We start from the raw sequence: 18589 nt of genomic DNA, 5'->3' as shown, positions 1-18589 counted from the left end.
TCAGTCCATTTTAACATTGATTCCTATGGAAAAATCGGGTCATCGCATCGCATCGCATTGCATCGAATCGCATGGTCGCATGCGATGCGATGCGATCTCCCGATCCGACCCGATTTTGAAATCGGCAGCCCAGATACTACATAAGTACCGAGAATAGAATAGTGTGGCGAGCGCAGCGAGCCACCGAGCCCGAAGCGTGGCGAGCCCCGCGAGGGGACGCGTATACCTGTGAAGTTATACGCGTCCCCTCGCGGGGCTCGCTGCGCTCGCCACGCTTCGGGCTCGGTGGCTCGCTGCGCTCGCCACACTATTCTATTCTCAACTCCACGCCGACGTGGATAGTAGGGGTATGAAAAGGTCGGAGGACGCGCACCGCCGCCCCTCGCGGGCTCGCTGCGCTCGCCACGCTTCGGGTTGGCGTCAATAGTGGGGTGGCGTTTAAAATGTGGGGGCATGACGGGGCCATATACAATGAGAAATGGCCCATATTGGCCCCTTTCCTATTGATTACTATGTGAAGATGGACTTAATCAAGTCCATCTTATCTTGTGCCATTATAATGGCACAAGACCGACACGACCGACGCGATTTCAATGTTAAAAATATTTTAACATTGAAGCCTATGGAGAAATCGGGTCCATCGCGTCGGTCGCGTCGTGTGCCATGTTAAGGCACACGACGCGATGGACCCGATGGACGCGATTTCTCCATAGGCTTCAATGTTAAAATATTTTTAACATTGAAGCCTATGGAGAATCGGGTCCATCGCGTCGGTCGCGTCGTGTGCCTTATTAAAGGCACACGACCGACGCGATGGACCCGATTTTCCATTTGCCGGTAAAATGGACCTGATTTGAAAGAAAATCGGGTCCATCGTGGGCATCGTGTGCCTTACAGTTAAGGCACACAACCAAGAAGATTGTGGCCGTGCTAGGAAACAAGTACCAAAATACCACTACCAAATACAAATACACTACTAAAGCCAGTCGTATTCAGTTGTATCCAAAATACGAATATGACTGTGATGTAGTCGTATTCCAATACCCCTTTCAGACAGAAAACAAAACCCGGGAATTACCCTGGTCCAGGAGGGGTTCTTTTGTCTGAAAGGGTCAACCTGGGTATTAAAATGCCAGGGCTTCGACCCCCCCCCCCCCCCCATCACCTGCCCGCATGCTGCTGCCACTCCCCCTCATAACCTGCTTAGAACAATATTGGGAAACTTATTGTTTGTCTCATTAATTAGCTAAACATACTACTACTGTATATTACTTCTAAATCAAAATGCCCAGGACAAGGGCAAGCATACCACCATGATCGTGGTTCTAACCAGAAATACCTCTTCAAATGCTTCTCAAGCTGAGCCTAATTTGGCACATTGTAGACTATTCACATTCCAACATCAATAGTAACTTTTTTTTTAGAAGGCTTTTTATATTTCTGAATATTTTCCTTGGTTTTCTTATTTCAATATAGACAATGAATCCAAAATAGCAATTCATATTGGAAACTACTAGTATAAAAGTCTTTATACTGTATGTCATTTTTTATCCTTACCACCAACCAAGAAATACTTTGTGCTTATTGCCCTTTCCCACCTTTTCAAAACCTCAACAAGCCAGATTCTCATATACATCTTCATAAATAAAACTCATACTTGGAAATTATAATTCATTTATTTTACTAGTTTGAATGAAGTCTGTAAAATATTTCTGAAACGTACACTTAAGCCCCCTACACACTAACCAATTCCCAACAACACTGATATTGGCGGCAAGGGGGTGGGGGGCGTGTCATCGGAAAATGCACACACACTTCCCGAAGTCAGGCATGTAAGGGAGTGACGGCAGGTGGAGCACCGCAGCATGACTAGTTAGTGAGGACTCCCTCATCTGAATATGTTCGTATGAAGGAGGGGGGGGGGGGGGGGGGGTCATTAATGACGCGCAAGAGTGCACATTCTAGCAATATTAGTGTGTATGGGGCTTTTTTGCATCAAACTTTTGCATCAAAAGATGGGACCAATGTACAGGGTCATGTTTCCAATCTCTTAAAGTTCCGCTCCCTACTCCCGGTTCCGCTAGCGCCTCCCAGGAGACAGATGAGGAAAATAGTGACTAGTGGAAAGCATAAGGCAGTCTGTGTTCTTTATTTTCATACAAATAAGTTCAACAATAAAGACAGTGCTGCCTATATCTTTCAACTGAATGGTAACCTTCCTAATTACCATGATGACATCCAGAGACACCTCAATAATTGGTTGCCACAAAGATGGGTTGGCCATGCAGTGTGTAAAGAACTGCTGCTTTGGCCTCCATGCAGCCCCAGATCGCACACCGGGTGCTTATTTTCTTGTGGGTTTTTATCAAGGATCATATGTTTCTGCCGCCGCTGGTTGACATGCGTGCGTATCAGAGCAGCCATCACAGAATTGGATCTTCATATGCTACAAAACGTTTGGGCTTGTAATTTGTCTGCAAGATACCAGATAGAGGAAAAGACGACAAGTTCAGTTTTGTCTATGTTGAGCTTCAGAGAGCACTCAGACATCCACGGGAGATGGCAGAGAGGCAGCTGGATATCCGAGAGAGGGGAGGTATAGGAGCATGTTGTCGGCATAAAGGTAGTATTGAAGGCCACATGAGCTTATGAGCACACCCAGGGAAAAGGTGTACAGGGAGAAGAGAAGGGGCGTAGGACAGAACCCTGGGGAATCCCGACAGGGAGGATACAAGAGGGTGAGGTGGATCCTGATTAAGACACAGAGAAGGATCGTTAGCGAGGTAAGAAGCAAACCAGCCTAGAACATTATATGAAAACATCTTTAATTGTTCAAGGTGATGAATTGTCCCAATGTGTTTAATCAGTTTAATATAGGAGTCAATTGTGGTTGTGGGCAGACTTTGCCCATTTATATGCTTTGTGCTGTGTATTGCCATGAGCGAGTTTATACACAAAGGTGGGCACCCGCATAAATACACATGCACTCTGACTTACCATAAACATTGATTTTGTTTGTACATATCATGAACCCTGAAACATACTTTCTCTTTTGATGAACACAGTGAAACTGTCATTTTACAGTCTGAAGACCGTCACTTCTCGGTCTGAAGATTCATTCAGGAGAATTCTATTTGACAAACCGTTACTATAGCAACATAAAGCTTTCAGGCCGGTAGTCTGCCACGCATTGCTTCAGCACGCAGTGGAATGATTCCTGCTTTATTTGTACATTACTTCATTCTAAGCACAATAGGCATTCTGGTCATTGTTCTAAAGAAATAAATTAGTATTGCTGGCTAGAGGTCACAGGAACTGAAGACGCCACCTGGTTACTGCTGCCATAGATTTTGTTTGCAGTCTTCTATTAATTAGACTTCACAAATACTGCGGCTTGCTGTGATTGAGAAAGCACTTACTTATCTGTATCTGAGGCTTCATGTGCCCTGAATGAGACTAATGTGCATCATTTTATGCAAGATACAAGTATGTTATTTAACAGTTGTCCCATATTGTGTGTGTGTGTATATATATATATATATATATACAATTGGCACAGCGTTCCCCCCCCTTTTGTTGAATACTTTTTCTTTCAAATACTTCTTTGATCCACAATAAAGAAAAAGAAACAAAATCCGAGAAAGGGTTACATAGTTGTGCTCTAATGCATTTACAGCTGCGATTCTGTATGCAGATACTATGCAAAAATATGCAAATGTCTCAGTCAATGTAACTGCGAAAACATGGGCATGGCGTGAAACGGGTCCAAAGGCCGTCACGTGGGGATAAAAATCAAGATGAGGGGTACAACATAACATTGCTCTACTACAGAGGTCCTCAAATTATTTTGCTCTTGGACCCCATCAGACAATAAAAATAATTACGGGACCCCAGCAAGTGACTGCAGAAGGTCATCACATCACATGTGTAGTCAGCAGACATCACATACATAGCAGCATTGTGGAGGCACAAAATGATGGGAGGAGTCTAAAATAACAGACAATTCAACAGACTCCTTGAATCACTGACTGAGATGAGAAAAGTCATCAGCCTGATGGTCAGCAACATGGAGTCACGACCCCATACTGAGAAGGTCGGGACCCACAGTTTGAGAACTACTACCTTAATATGTCTCCAAATGGGTCAACGAAGTGAGACTTCTCAGTAGGGGAGTATGCGATTTTGCCCAATTTTACAGAATTAGGCCAAGAAATCAAGCGAAAAGTGGTAAATCGCATGTGTTTTAGATCCGATGCTACGCCCAGGCCTGTGCGCATTGGATCGGATCCCCTATATCCAAGTGCTGCACAATAAATATATCTGACCCGCAGCATTTGCCGGAGTCGCATACGATACATCGTATACAAAAGGACAGCATGCGGTGTATCGTACGCCATCCTGCCATCCAGGAAGCTGCCGGGCGGTTCAAGGGAGATCAGCAGCGACTTCTCCCCTCAGAGAAGTCGCTGTAGTGTATGAGGGCCTTAATGTGAAACTGAAAATGAAGGCAGCTATGTGGTGCGACCCTTTCTTTGTATAACCTGCTTTCAGATTGTGTACAGCAACAATATTATCTTCACCAATGTAATATTGAAATATATTACTGATATTCCCAAATGTATCTCCACCCGTGTCATCACACTATCCAGCGGGGAGATGGACAGGACTTGCAGGTCTTGCTCTGATTCCACTCAGATGAGATTACAGTAATCTGCTGGTATTATTGTTCATACTGTATTATTCCTCCTCTCACACACTAACACATTGATGAATGTACTGTACTGCCCTGACTAACCAGATCTAGTCAGGATAGTACAGTCCTCCACTTCTTAAGCAGGCCATACATTAGAATGACCTGCATACAGCCTGGTCGTATACAGGTCGGAAGAGCAATCAAACGAACGATCATATGTGCTTTAAAAGCACATACAATCTGCTTATGACCGCAAGCAAAACAGACGTATCATACGTGCAGCACCATGCATCGTACCGATATTCCTCCAGGTGTGCACACAATTGATTGCATAACCCGTCAAAATTGTACGTTTGGGCCGGATATCGTTCTAGTGTATGGCCACCTTTATTCTGCAATGTAAGCAGTAGACAACTGCAGGTAGACAGTGCTTTACTGTGCTGCAGCATCTGTAATGAAAAAACATTAGGGTTGCACCATAAGATTGCCACCGAGCAGAAATATACAAGAGTTGCCCTGGGTCATAGCTTGCTGTCTATGTGGTTATTCAGGCCTGATCATCTGGCTATGGATTTGCATGCCAGGCAATTATTGATAAACTGCATGTGTAAAGCTGGTAGTATGCATGCTCTAGGCCAGTGGTTCCCAACCCTGGTCCTCAAGTACCCCCAACAGTGCATGTTTTCCAGGTCTCCACACAGAATCACAAGTGCTATAATTAGCTCCACCTGTGGATCTTTTAAAATGTGCCTGAATAATCTGTGCACCTGCCGGGTGACCTGGAAAACGTGCACTGATGGGGGTACTTGAGGACCAGGGTTAGGAACCACTGCTGAGAATAAATTCAGCTACATTTTTTATCACTGGCCATACACAAGAAAGCCAGCATTTAGGGGGTAGTAACCAGCGTTTGGGGGAGCTTCAGGAAAAATGTGGGTGTGCCCAGGCATTTGAAAGGGAAGGCATGTGATGTCGGCTTCGATCCCAATCTGACCGCTTCTATCACAGCCACCGAGTAAGTCCTGGGTTCCGCACAAACTGCTCAATTTAAAAAAAAAAAATTAGATTGCTGCACCAGAGGTTCCCAACATTTTTTACCTTATATTAAAGATGTTCCCTTCCTTTTTACCTGCTCAGGTGGGTGCACACAAATCACATTGCAAATGTAATTCCCCTGCTGCAAGCAATATATTGGAGCAAGTGATAACATTTTGGTTATTTTAGTTTATCAATAACCCTGCTTTAGTGTAATCACTCTGGGGGAGAGTCTCTAAGAATCTCCGCCCCCCTTGGCCGCCCATCGCATTTATAATTATCGCATATGTTGTAACATATGCGATAATTATAGCAAAGGACAGCTCTTGCGTTAAGAGCTGTCCTTTGCGGTGAGAGTCGCCGGGTCCCAGCAGGTCCCGGCGGCTCCCGCTCCCTCACACACCCGGCACTGCTGCTGCTGCGCCGGGCTCTCCTCCTCCCTGCACCCGGAAGAGGATCAGTGCAGGGAGGAGGTCACAGGTCCGGGCAGCACAGAGCTGTGCTGCCCGGACACAGGTGAGGGGGGAGGGGGCGATGCAGGGCGGCGGGGGTCCATGCGGTGCGGCGGTGGGATGCGGTAGAAGACCATTGGCTTCTATGGGGCATCGCCAGATTTTTCTGGCGATGCCCCCCGCCGCGTTAACCAGGCAGGGGATGCTTACAGCATCCCAAAATGCGGTAAAAACCCCAATAACGGGGTTTTTACCGCATTTCTTGCTTAGAGAATCTCCCCCTCTGTCTCTAAGGTACAATGTGTGCACTATTAATGAACCATATTTCTTTTATCCCTATCCTATAGAACACATCGTGCTTTTAATCCATAAAGATCAACTTTTCTGGGACTATGTCCCCTTCAACAGGAGTCCCCCGAAACATTGATCTTTATGGATTAAAAGCAAGATTCACACCTTATGCTGCTTGGAAGTCTCTGAGTGCCACTTCTCTGCTTCTGTTTACCAGAGTGCCCGGATTATATGGATGGTATACAGTATCTCAATACCAAATGTTGGTAGGATAGCCCTGGTGCTCTTCTGAAGGTAATTGTAGAGGCAGTGGTGTGGAAAGGCGCTCGGGGTCTTTGAAGAAATAACAACTGAGTCAGAAGTTGAGTCAACGTTTCAGGACTCTCGGTCCTTTCATCAAGACTTTCACGGTGAAAGTCTTGACAAAAGCCTGAAACGACTCAACTTCTAACTTAGTCGTTATTTCTTCAAAGACCCCGAGTGCCTTTCCACACCACTGCTTCTATATATATATATATATATACAGTATACATACAAACATACATACAGGTTGAGTATCCCTTATCCTTATTCAGAATATTTTTATATTTCAATGATGTATATTGAGGTATCTTGTTCTATTTTGCATAAAGCAAGGTTTCAAAACATGAAACAAAGTTTGTGTACAATCTCAGGTACTGAATGTGAATGCTTAATAATCATTGTATTGCACATATTAAGTGGCAGTTACATATCATGTCCTCAGTAGTGCTGTTATAGATGTCCCCTGTAGTACTTTTTTAATCACTTTCTGGAATGTATGTTTTTTTGGAATAATTTGGATAACAGATATTTGAATAAAGGAGATTCAGAGGGCGTTAATGCATATACCTTAAGTGTTCTTGCATATACCTTTTGACTGTCAGTAAACACCCAGTTTGTTGTATCACTGTCTCCTATTGTAAAGCACAACGGAATTTGCTAGAAACTGTTAATAAATAAATATACCGTAGGTAAATGTTCACATCAAAATACATACTAGATTGTAAGCTCCTCGGGGCAGGGCCCTCTTCCCTCCTGTTGTCAAAGCCCACTTCTATTCACATTTCACTCTCAGCTCTCCTATACTCACTCAGTGACCATCTTCGTCTGCATACTCATCTCCATCATTGGCCTCAAGCCTCTAGTTGTATGTTTATTGAGTCCTCACTACTTCTATTTAAGCTGTAATGTGTATTGAACTGTGGCGCTCTTTATTTGTACTGTATATTTGCTATTTATTCAATGTTACGCCAAGTTTTGTCTCCCTGTATTGTTCCTTTTTTACGGCGCTGCAAAACACTTGTGGTGCCTTATAAATAAAATAATAAATAATAATAATAATAATAATAATTTTTAAACAATTTTTTATTTTTTAATATTAAATAATTTCTCACAGTAAAAAATGTGACTTCACTGTTAAAATGTACACCATGTTTACATATTAACATACAATCAGCCTATTGACATCAGTAATGAAGATCCGCCGGATCGACAATACAGCTTAACTGTAATGGAATCATCAAAACATGGAACCCAATGCGTTTCTTCAAGACTGACTTCATCAGGGGTAGATACAAAACATTGATCAATATGCCGTAACTGCAATTATAGGCGTGAACATATGTCAGAAAATTACTTTTGTAAAAAGTTGATAATAAACATGAATAATGATGAACAGGTGTGACAGAAGAAAGGGAATCCGCAGGATCATCTATAGCAGGCCTGTTTTTATAAACCTAAACAAACTAAGGGCCAGGTGCACTAAGCTTTAAAAGTGATAAAATGGAGAGTGATAAACAGCCAGCCAATCAGCTCCTACCTGCCATGTCACAGACTGTGTGTGTCAGGCAGGAGCTGATTGGCTGTTGGTTTATCACTATCCATTGTATCACTTTTGAAGCTTAGTGCTCCTGGCCCTTAGTTTGTTTCATTAAATAGTTTTAAGTGACTATACTGGTCATTATAAATTAATTGAATGTAATTCTTTAAATCTCAAACAACAATACCCATTATACCTAATAGTGAAAAAATGAATGAATTAATTAATTTAGTGATTCTATTGCTCAATTAATACCTTTTAGTGCTAATTCATAATGGTGCAATAAATAATTACTAATAAATACATAATGCATGTATGTATGTATGTATGTATGTGTATATATATATGTATGTATGTATGTGTGTGTATATATATATATATATATATATATATATATATATGCTTATGTGGAACTCATGTGAATATGTTAGGCTCTGTGAGTGGAATTACAAATATGTTCTGTCACATGTTTGCTTCCAACATTTTTCCTCTGGATAAAGTTGCCAAGGCAACCAAAATGTCAGACTAGTTGTGCAATAAAGTGGGTTCCCTGATGTAAATGGAAGCACATAATAATATCTTAATGACATCTCAAGTTGACCACTAACACCCATTCTGATTGACCTGTATTGTTTTGTATTGGTGTTTTTTCCTCTTGAAATACAATTGCAGGACTGTTAGTGTACAGACCTGCTGATTGGTGGCCTTTTGGGGATGAGAAGTCTACATTCTGTTGAAAGAACTCTCTGTATCTTGATCAACACATAACAATTGTGTTTGTTGGGTCCCTAATTGCACAGCTCCTACTCTGGGTATGTTCTGCATGAATGGAAGCTAATGTTTTCATTTTAGACAATTAGTAAAGGCTGCTTTTTAGAATAGAAGCTACCATTTTTAATCCAATGCGCCTCTGCACATATCAGTTTGATATGGAGTATTAGCCTTACATGCCGGATCCATCTTCTTTATTTGCTTATCTCCACATCTTGCCGCGTATATCTCTGTCAGAGTAATTTAGTTATAAAGTAAAAAAACAAACATGAATGTCCGTAATGTGTAGTTTACCAAGTGTTCAGAGCTAAACAAATTAAAGCCCCATACACACTTATGCCAGTATTGGTGGCAGGGGGACCCAGCGGGGTGCCAACATTCACGTTTGCCAATGTCAGGGAGCGATGGGGCAGCAGCATGACCATCATTAACGAGGACTCCCTCTTCTGGACATGTTCAGATGAGGGAGGGGGTTGATAACAACATAGAGTGTACACACTAGGCAATATTGTGAACTGTATCCCCCGGTGTGTATGGGGCTTAACATGTGCAAACCTAACAACAATCAAACATCTAATAAATGACAGTGTACAGACCAGTGTCTGCCATGCTCGCTTCTCAAGTCACCCTAACAGTCCAGGTTTTAAGCCTATCCATGCTTCATTAGACCTGAATTAATTATGTCATTTTGTTTTATTCATCTGTGCTATCCATACAACCTGGACTGTTAAGGTGCATACACACTGTACAATTTTTTGGACCAATTTTGTTGAAAGACATTTCCCTTGAACCCAATGTCCTGGACGAAAGATGTTGAAAGATATTGACGAAAGACGAAAGATCTAGCTACAGTTTATAGGCTCTTCTTGAAATATATCCAAAGTGAGCGGCATGCACAGTTGACTAACAACTGGCGAGTATGCGCATCATCATTCGTCTTTCATCGCGAACGCACTGAAAGATCTTTTGACCAATTTCATTCAGAATGGCCGAAATGAACGAAATTGTAGGGCATCGCATCGCATGCCATATAGCGGAATACGATGCATGCGATGCAATGCATTTTTTAATTGTACAAGCACCCTGATGGGTACTTACAATGTGAAATTCCCCCCCATTGTCAACGCCACCCTCAGTATCAACGCCAACCCGAAGCGTGGCGAGCGCAGTGAGCAAACAAGGGGCGGCTGTACGCGTCCTCCGACCGTTTCATACCCCCACTATCCACATCGGCGTGGAGTTGATTTTAGATAGTGTGGCGAGTGCAGTGAGCCACCGAGCCTGAAGCATGGGAGCGCACGCGTATTACTTTACATGTATTCTGCGGCCCCTCGCGGGGCTTGCTGTGCTCGCCACGCTTCTGGCTTGCTGCGCTCGCCACACTATCTACAATCAACTCCACACCGACGTGAATAGTGGGGGTATGAATAGGTCGGAGGATGCGTACCGCCACCCCTCGCGGGCTTGCTGCGCTCGCCACACTTCGGGTTGCGCGTTGATACTGGGGGTGGCATTGACAATGGGGGGGCATTTAACATTGTAGGGAATCATCAGGGTGCTTGTACAATTAAAAATTGTATACCATCCCATCGCATGCCCTTTAATGTACCAAAAATTTGTTCAGTGTGCATGCACCTTTAGGGGGCCGTGAGGATCGAGTATGGGAAACATTGCACTACACTGCACTTTTCTTTATGTTTATAAATAATAATAAATACATGTGCAGAGAGATCTAGATTTGGGTGAGTTATTTTGTTTCTGTGCAGGGAAAATACTGGCTGCTTTATTTTTACACTGCAATATAGATCTCACTTTGAAGTAAAACCCCACCCAAATCTAATTCTCTCTGCACATGTTACATCTGCCCCACCTGCAGTGCACACGTTTTGTCCATTTGAGAAGGAATTTGCCTTTGCAAGTGAACCAGAATAAGGGCCCATGTCAGCACTACTTAAATTAAATGTAACGTATAAGTGTAACCTTAACCCTAGAGCCCCATACACCGTAGGTAAGCTTTTAAAAGATACCTCTCAAAAGGGCCCTTCTGAACAATATCTTTTATAAACTCGGCTAGTGTGTATGCTCGATATTGCTAATGCTGCACACTCACAGTTCATTTTAAGTGAATTAATTTGGTAAAGTTTGTTCAAAGACCGGTATGCAATAACTGTAAAAGTGTTATCAGATAGTGCAACCCTCTGAGCTATCTGATAACACTTTCCACTGCAAAGGGCAGTATTAATCTGCGTTGCCCATGTTACCTAAATGTGAGATATATCGCAGGCAGCCATTTACAGTGTGAATTTCCCTGAAAAAAGTTTAATAAAACTCCTTTCAAAACTGTTTTGCATGGATTATGTTTTAGATGGGCGATAGCTGATATGATTTATGTTTAGTACTATAGTATATTTCATCCTTTTGTTAAAGTATGATTTTATTCAGCAGTTTACGCTTTTTTCAACTGTCAGTTTTGCCCCGCTTCACCGCACCATTCGTCAGACGTTACTGGGAGCAGCCCTGGCGCACAGGAGACTCAAACGACTGATGGGCTTGAAAATAAATACCAGAAAATATCAAGAATAAGTCTAGAAATGTTTTGTTTGTCTCATTTTGCTTTGCCTTGCCAACCCAGTAGAGGTGTTGTGGACACATGCCTGGGAGATGTGTCTGCTTTATCCTAGTAAACATTTCTTGATCAGATAGATTACCTGAGATGTGAGGAAAATGTAGTTATAAGTCCAGTTTTATCTTTCTAAAAGGTTTAAAAGTCAGTGTTATGGTGTATAAAGAAGTAGCGATGTTTGGCACACATCGCCCCATATGTACACCGCATAGCGATGCGCTGTCCCCCGCGTCGCCATCGCGCGCTCAGATCTTTAGCACATGCACTCAAGATCTAGATAGATCTGCATGTGCATAAAGAATCCTGAGTTATCACAGATCGCCCATACACACATCGCTACATGTGTATGGGCGATCTAGCCACCGGGAAGCTCAGGGGGAATTGGCTAGCCTTTATCGCTCAGCGTGTAGGCTTGGCAGAAATCGCCCTGTGCGTATGGGGCTTTACTACTACTGAATACAAATATATATAGATGCTACAATGATACTATGGAATGACTGCACTAGATATGCATGGAATACACACAAATAGCCGGATTCACACAGGTTATGCAAAGACACCCTGATGATCACAGCGTTCAGCGTGATGTTGGTGCTGCATCTTCCGTAGCAGCGGATCTGAGAAGTTTATTTAATTCTTTGTAAAAAGATGCCCAATGCCCGCTTCTTTGATCCGATGTCTGTGCCCAAAGATGTAGCATCGGATTATCATCAAGACCACCGGGGTAAGCGTCAGGCCACTAAGCAACCCTAAGGTTGATCCGAAAGGCCAGTGTAATTTACCGCCTAGGCCAGTAATTCTGTGTCCATGGATGGAGGCGCTGGCTTCTGCATAAACCAGAAGTGGAGATGACGTGTCCTTGTTTTCTGAAATGCACCCCCTTCCCCACCCCAAACGCCTGTCAGTCAGGATGCTGCTTCCCAAATACTGCTACTGGAGATACAGCACATCACAACACAGGCAGTGGCAGATCTAGGGTGGCGGGGCAGTCCGGGTGATCCCTCCCTTACTGTAAATCCCCGGGACGATAAGGGAGCCTACAGTATGTTGAGCAATGTAGCAGGGCAGCAGCACCCCTGGATACAAGTGGGTTTGAGTGAATATACTGTATAGCGATATGGCCAGATACAGTACATGTTGTGTTATGTACATTTACTATGGATCTGCAGGGTTCTGTGTAAATTCACAACCAAAAAGAGTAAATTGACCATAGTTAATGTTGAGAGCGCTCATTATGGGGCGCCTTCTCCAAATCGGCTGCTTCGGGAATAGTCAGTTCCCTAAAAAAAAGTAAAACGATAGAAACAAGCAGCGCTGAATGTATATAAAAATTTTTTTTATATTTAAATACAGTAGATCAATGAATATTTCATCACAATTTTAAATACACAATATTAAAAACAAGATTCATTCATAAAGGAAAATAAGATGGACCCAGTATGATTTTATAGTCACCAGTATCGAGTATGTAAGTCCTGCACTGGTTCGTTGAAAGGGCCTTATTCAGATCTGAGCTCAGTACAAATTTGTTTGGAAAACGGGCAAAACCATGTGCACTGCAGGAGGAGCAGATGTAACCTGTATAGAGAGAGTTAGATTTGGGTGAGTTATTTTGTTTCTGTGTAGGGTAAATACTGGCTGCATTATTTTTACACTGCAATTTTGATTTCAGTTTCAGCACACCCCACCCAAATTTAACACTCTTTGCTCCGGTTACATCTGCTCCTCCTGCAGTGCACATGGGCCCTTATTCTGATCGGTGCGGCCGGAGCCGATTATGCGGCCAGGACCGTGCGTGCGAAACCCCGCCTTCCATACGGATCGCCAACTCCGTCCGTATGCGGTAAGAAGCTGTCCGAACGGACCGCACGTGTATTTTTCACGGAATACGCCTCCTCCATCTAAGGGAACCTCCCCCATCATTCGATGGTCGCAGACCATCGAATGCAGGACCGAGTGCTCCACCAGCACCCGCAACCTCAGACCACACGGACATTTTTCCGTGCAAAAGCAGAGATCTGGGCGGGCAGCTGACATCCGGCGATGTCATATGTCCGCCCCCTACACGTGCGTCACGGCCGCATTACCATACGTACGCCCAGCGTTTTCATATGGTAATGAGCCCAAATAGCCCTTCATGCCCCTCTCCACCCCCTGTTCGGAGTGTTCACATATCATGCGGATTTTTGCCGTACGCCCTGCTCGCACATGCGCAGAGACGCCTCTGCACATGCGCAGACACAAAACATCGGCGGGCCGAACGCACGCGGATATATCCGCACCGATCAGAATAAGGGCCATGGTTTTGCCCATTTTCCAAACAAATTTGTACTGAGCTCAGATCTGAATAAGGCCCAAAGTCCCAATGGTAGGAGTCCTTTGCTGCCTTTAGATGGTATCCTGAATTTCACTACCGCTTGTAGCCTTTGAGCAGTATTCAATGAAAAAAATTTGCCGTGCATGGCGAGAGATTTTTTCTCTCGCCATGCACTCGCCCTGTTCCGGAGGGCTCGCTGCCTCTCCTGCTCCCTCTATTCAATGTGGTTAAGACTCGCCGCCACTCGTGGCGAGTCTTAACAACTGCAGCGGACGAGCGTCCGCGGCAGGCAGCTGGCAGGGAGCCGTGGGACGGTGGCAGCCAGGGAGATTAAAGTCTCCCTGGCTGCCCCAGAACATATGTGGAGGGGAGGTGGGCTCCCCAGGACCCAGGCAGCACAAGCTGCCCCCCCCAGCGGGGGACCCAGTATTCACTGCACCCGATCGTGCATATGTAATGATCGGATGCAGTGAATATATGAATATCTAATGAGCGGCTCGAGCGCTCCGGCCCCCTCCTGGCTGCTCTGTGTAAAAAAATAAAATAAATAAAAATAAAAAAAATATTTTTTTTTAAAATTAAATATATATTCATGTGCTATAAACACATGAATAAAAATAACATGCCCCTTCACAGAAAAAAAATCCTGATTTTTTTACACCAAAATTAAAAAAAAAAACCTTTTAGTTTAAAAGTTCACATTCCAGCTCTCCATGAAAAGATGGAGAATTGCTACACGGGGAGAGACGGCGAAAATCACTTAGAAAGACGGTGAATATTTCACATTGAATAGGGTTGCTCGCTTTTGGAGAGCAAAATGCTCCGTTCAAGGCGAAAAAAAGCACAAATTCGCCATAAAACAGGGCGAATTTTTCTCATTGAATACTGCCCTTTGTCCGAAGGCATAGATGGAATTGGCCAACTCGGAAGGACTTGCTCTTGTGTGTAATCAGGTATTGACATACGACATAAGACTTCCAATGGTATTGGGACCGCAACCAGATCAATAAGCAGGAGGAATGGAGATGTGGAGAAGTGGTTGTATCAAGACTGGGTCCAATGCTGCACCAATGCGTTTCGCAGTGCCAACTGACTGCTTTATCAAGGGGTTTTTTTTTATATACATTCAGCGCTGCTTGTTTCTATAATTTTTATTCTGTGTAAATTCAGTCTGTAGCTGTTAAAATTCTTATTTGTGTTTGTAAACATAGTATAGATTCAGCTTTTGATGTATTTATAGTATATATCAGTTTTTTTTTATTGTTGTATGTTTAGTAGGACTCTGGCTTTTACCCTCTTTCCATACAAACATAAAATTTTCATACGACTGCATAGTGATTTGCAGAAATATAGCATGTAAGTGAAAGCCTGCTTCTATAGGAACTCCATAGGATGCAAAAATGCTATGACCTTCCACTTATTAATACTGTGAAATTCCAAGGATAGCATGGAGATTCAGACAATACTGTGTCACAACCTAACATGGAGACACAACCTAACATAGAGAATTAGACAATACTGTGTCAGAACCTCTTCACGCTGAATGTGAATTGCTTAAGTAATAATAACAATTTTGAATTTAAAGGTTTTCTGAGTATTTGAAAAACATGAAGGTATTGTATTAGACTAGAAATTCTAAAATAAATCCAGAAATCAATAAAGCAAGATTAGGCAGCCTGTCTCCAACTGCGCTCTCCCAGCTTACCTGATTGCGTTTGTAACACAAACATTCCCGGTTTGCAGGGTATTTTAGCTTTACGATTGGATGAACTTGGTCATTTACAGACTGCTGTGCAGGCACTCAAAACAGGGGAAATGGTTACAGCAAGGGTAGGGTGGCCAATCCCGGGATCGGCGGGATCCTGGGATTTGGCCCTCAAAATGCCAGGATTTCAGTCACGGGATTAGACTGTGCATGCAGCTTCTGAACGTGTTCTTAGACGCTACCCAGCTTCTCCCGCAGGCCGCACAGCCCACCTCGTCCTGGGTGTGCTGCCCACCTACCCTGGCTGCATCGCTCACCCGGCTCCCAGGTCCATCTCCCACCCTCCCGGCTCCCTCGCCCGGCTCCCAGCTTTAACGCCCACCCTCCCGGCCGCACCACTTAGCTCCCAGCCGCACCGTACATTTAAGTAAATATGGCAGTTTTTTTTATTAGGGAATCCCGAATTCCGGGATTGAAAAAATGCCCCGGGATTGGCATCCCTAAACAAGGGGGAATATCTGCTTACTGTAGCTGGAGAGGTATGGATAATATGTTCTACAGTCCATAGGTCGACCCTAAAGGGTTTCCAGTCGACACTGGAAAAAGGTTGACACATGAAAATGTCTTATGTAACAATGTTGACACCTGAGCCCCTGGACCCACAATTAGTGTATCACTACACTACTGCGGCGCTTGGCATACTTTACCATTCCCAATTGTATGTAGTCAAGGTGGATGGAAAAGTATGAAAAAGTTCCAAAAAAGTAAACAATTGTTTTATCCTTTTGTTTATGTCAACCTTCTGTCTATGTTGACCATATGGTGTTCCTATTGACTGTCAATCTAGACACAGTTGAGCTCCCATCCAGACTGCAGCTGCAAAGCTTTGCGACTCTAAACTGAAATTGTTGATTTACAGTAGGTCCAGTCATATCTACCAATTTGTTTTTATTTCTAAAGAAGATACTGTTTTAGAAATGATTGTTCTATCTATTTACTCTGCAAAATTTAAACAAACCTCAGAAGAATAGAACATGTCACCAACAGAAGACCAGTACATACACCTCACCCAACACACAATGAACATCCCAGCATCTAACCAAAATGTATACGGCCATCTTGGGGCAGCATCACTATTCATGGGAATATGAATTCCCTCCCCCATTATAGATTTTTAACTAGGAAACTGTAACAAAGTATAGCTATAGGAGAGAGGGGTCTAGTTATCAAGACTGTAGCAACACCTATATATAAGGGGGGGTGTCCACGAGAACGGCCGTGGATTATCTAGATACGGTTGTGATCTCGACAATCCATGGCCGTTTTTGGCAAAATAGGCCCCACAGCTTTTAAAGTCGGGTCTGTTCTGATGAGATGCCTGTTCAATGCTGTCGGGAAAGACAGCATTGAATAGGCGCTCGCCACTATTTCCCCCGTTGGAAATAGCGGGGCGGATTGAATACCCCCCTTAAGCTAAACTTACTGCTGAAGGCGGGTTATGGAATGTATTTTCAAAGCGGTTCTCTTTGGGATTCAGCTATTGCACACCAATATCGTTCATTCTGGTCCTTCTGAAGGATATCGGTCAAATTATTGTTCAGTGTGTATTCTACGAACGACGATGAGAATATCCACAGGTCTTTTATCAATGTTGTTTGTCAACTGTGCAGGCAGGTCAGTTTCGGATATCAGATATTAGAAGGGGCAGTGTCTCTTTCTGATATGGAACCCATAATGTTTGACCTATAAGGGATCCCCTTTGCCTGGTAGAGCTAACACCACCCTAATATAGGAGAGGCAGTAAGAGGTTCTGCAGGAGAAATAATGGTTTATTACCAGTCTTGGTAAATTGTGAGAAGCTGAGATTTATCTTTTCTCTGACCAAAACTCTGCATTTGCTTTAGAAATAGACCGTAAAATATCTTATTGGAGGCAACAGGTACCCTTTAATGTGAAATCACATAAGCTATCATGAAATGAGCGGACGGCCCACCAGTCCTTGCTTATTTTGAGTTTTGGAAAATATTGCTATAACGCAGGATATATTGGCCTCATGATTCCTCTTCCATCTGTTTCAAGAATTTGAACAGTTGGAGAAGTTTAAATATAATTGATTCTCAAGCTATAAATTGTAGCTGATTGGATGGCTGCCACAAGCAAATGGGTTTATATAAAGAGACTATGTGTATTTTATGGAGATATATATATATATATTATGCAGCACTTTACAAAGAATATTTCATCTTTCACATTAGTCTCTGCCCAGCGGCCTTCAGTTCTATGCAGCTTGCCTTCTGTGACTGTAGTGCAGGAAGTGGGAACCTTCTATGCACATTTTTACATTGGTTTAGCTGGTGTCAGAGATCCTACTATTTGTATTGCTCAAAATTGGACACATGTCGATGTGCAGAAGTGAAATGAGCAGAGATAAAGTACCCTGCGGCAGTTGTGTGTTTTTCGTGCAGGGCCCATGGGTGACAACGCAGCATACCTTAACTAAATATTTGGAAATACCTTTTTAACCTTTTTGGGGGGGGGGGGGGGGGGGCATCCTCATCTAGGGTGTTATTCTGGTTCACTCCTTCTGGCAAATTTCTTCTTAAATGGACAAAACCATGTGCACTGCAGGGGTGGAGGGTGGCAGATGTAAAATGTGCAGCGATATTTGTTGGGTTATTTAATTTCTGTGCAGAAATCCCAAATCTAGCTCTCTCTCTGCACAAGTTGCATATACCCCACCTGCAGTGCACATGGTTTTGTCCATTTGAGAAGGAGTGAACTAGAATAACCCGCCTAGCCCTTTAATAGCATTAAGTGAGTAATAGGATTACTCTGCTAATCCCCTACTGTATTGTTCTATGT

At 43.3% G+C, this 18589-nt stretch overlaps 1 protein-coding gene across 5 annotated transcripts in view; it reads left to right on the top strand.

Annotated features, from left to right (window-relative positions):
• RASGRF2 (Ras protein specific guanine nucleotide releasing factor 2) overlaps positions 1-18589 on the top strand; it is a 240845-nt gene that overhangs the window by 34387 nt on the left and 187869 nt on the right. Inside the window, exon 1 of one of the 5 annotated variants that reach the window (XM_083151858.1) lies at positions 2559-2783. The exons of the other annotated variants lie outside the window; for them this stretch is intronic. Within the exon in view, the coding sequence (XP_083007984.1) occupies positions 2649-2783 (135 nt within the window). The 5' untranslated portion in view covers positions 2559-2648. Of the gene's footprint in view, positions 1-2558; positions 2784-18589 lie in introns of those variants that run through there. 5 annotated transcript variants of the gene reach the window in all.

This window comes from Crinia signifera, chromosome 1 (genome assembly GCF_055691185.1).
Source record: "Crinia signifera chromosome 1, ASM5569118v1, whole genome shotgun sequence".
Classification (NCBI taxonomy): domain Eukaryota; kingdom Metazoa; phylum Chordata; class Amphibia; order Anura; family Myobatrachidae; genus Crinia; species Crinia signifera.
The sequence above is the reverse complement of the archived record's forward strand: the minus strand, read 5'-3'. Positions and strand labels throughout refer to the sequence as shown.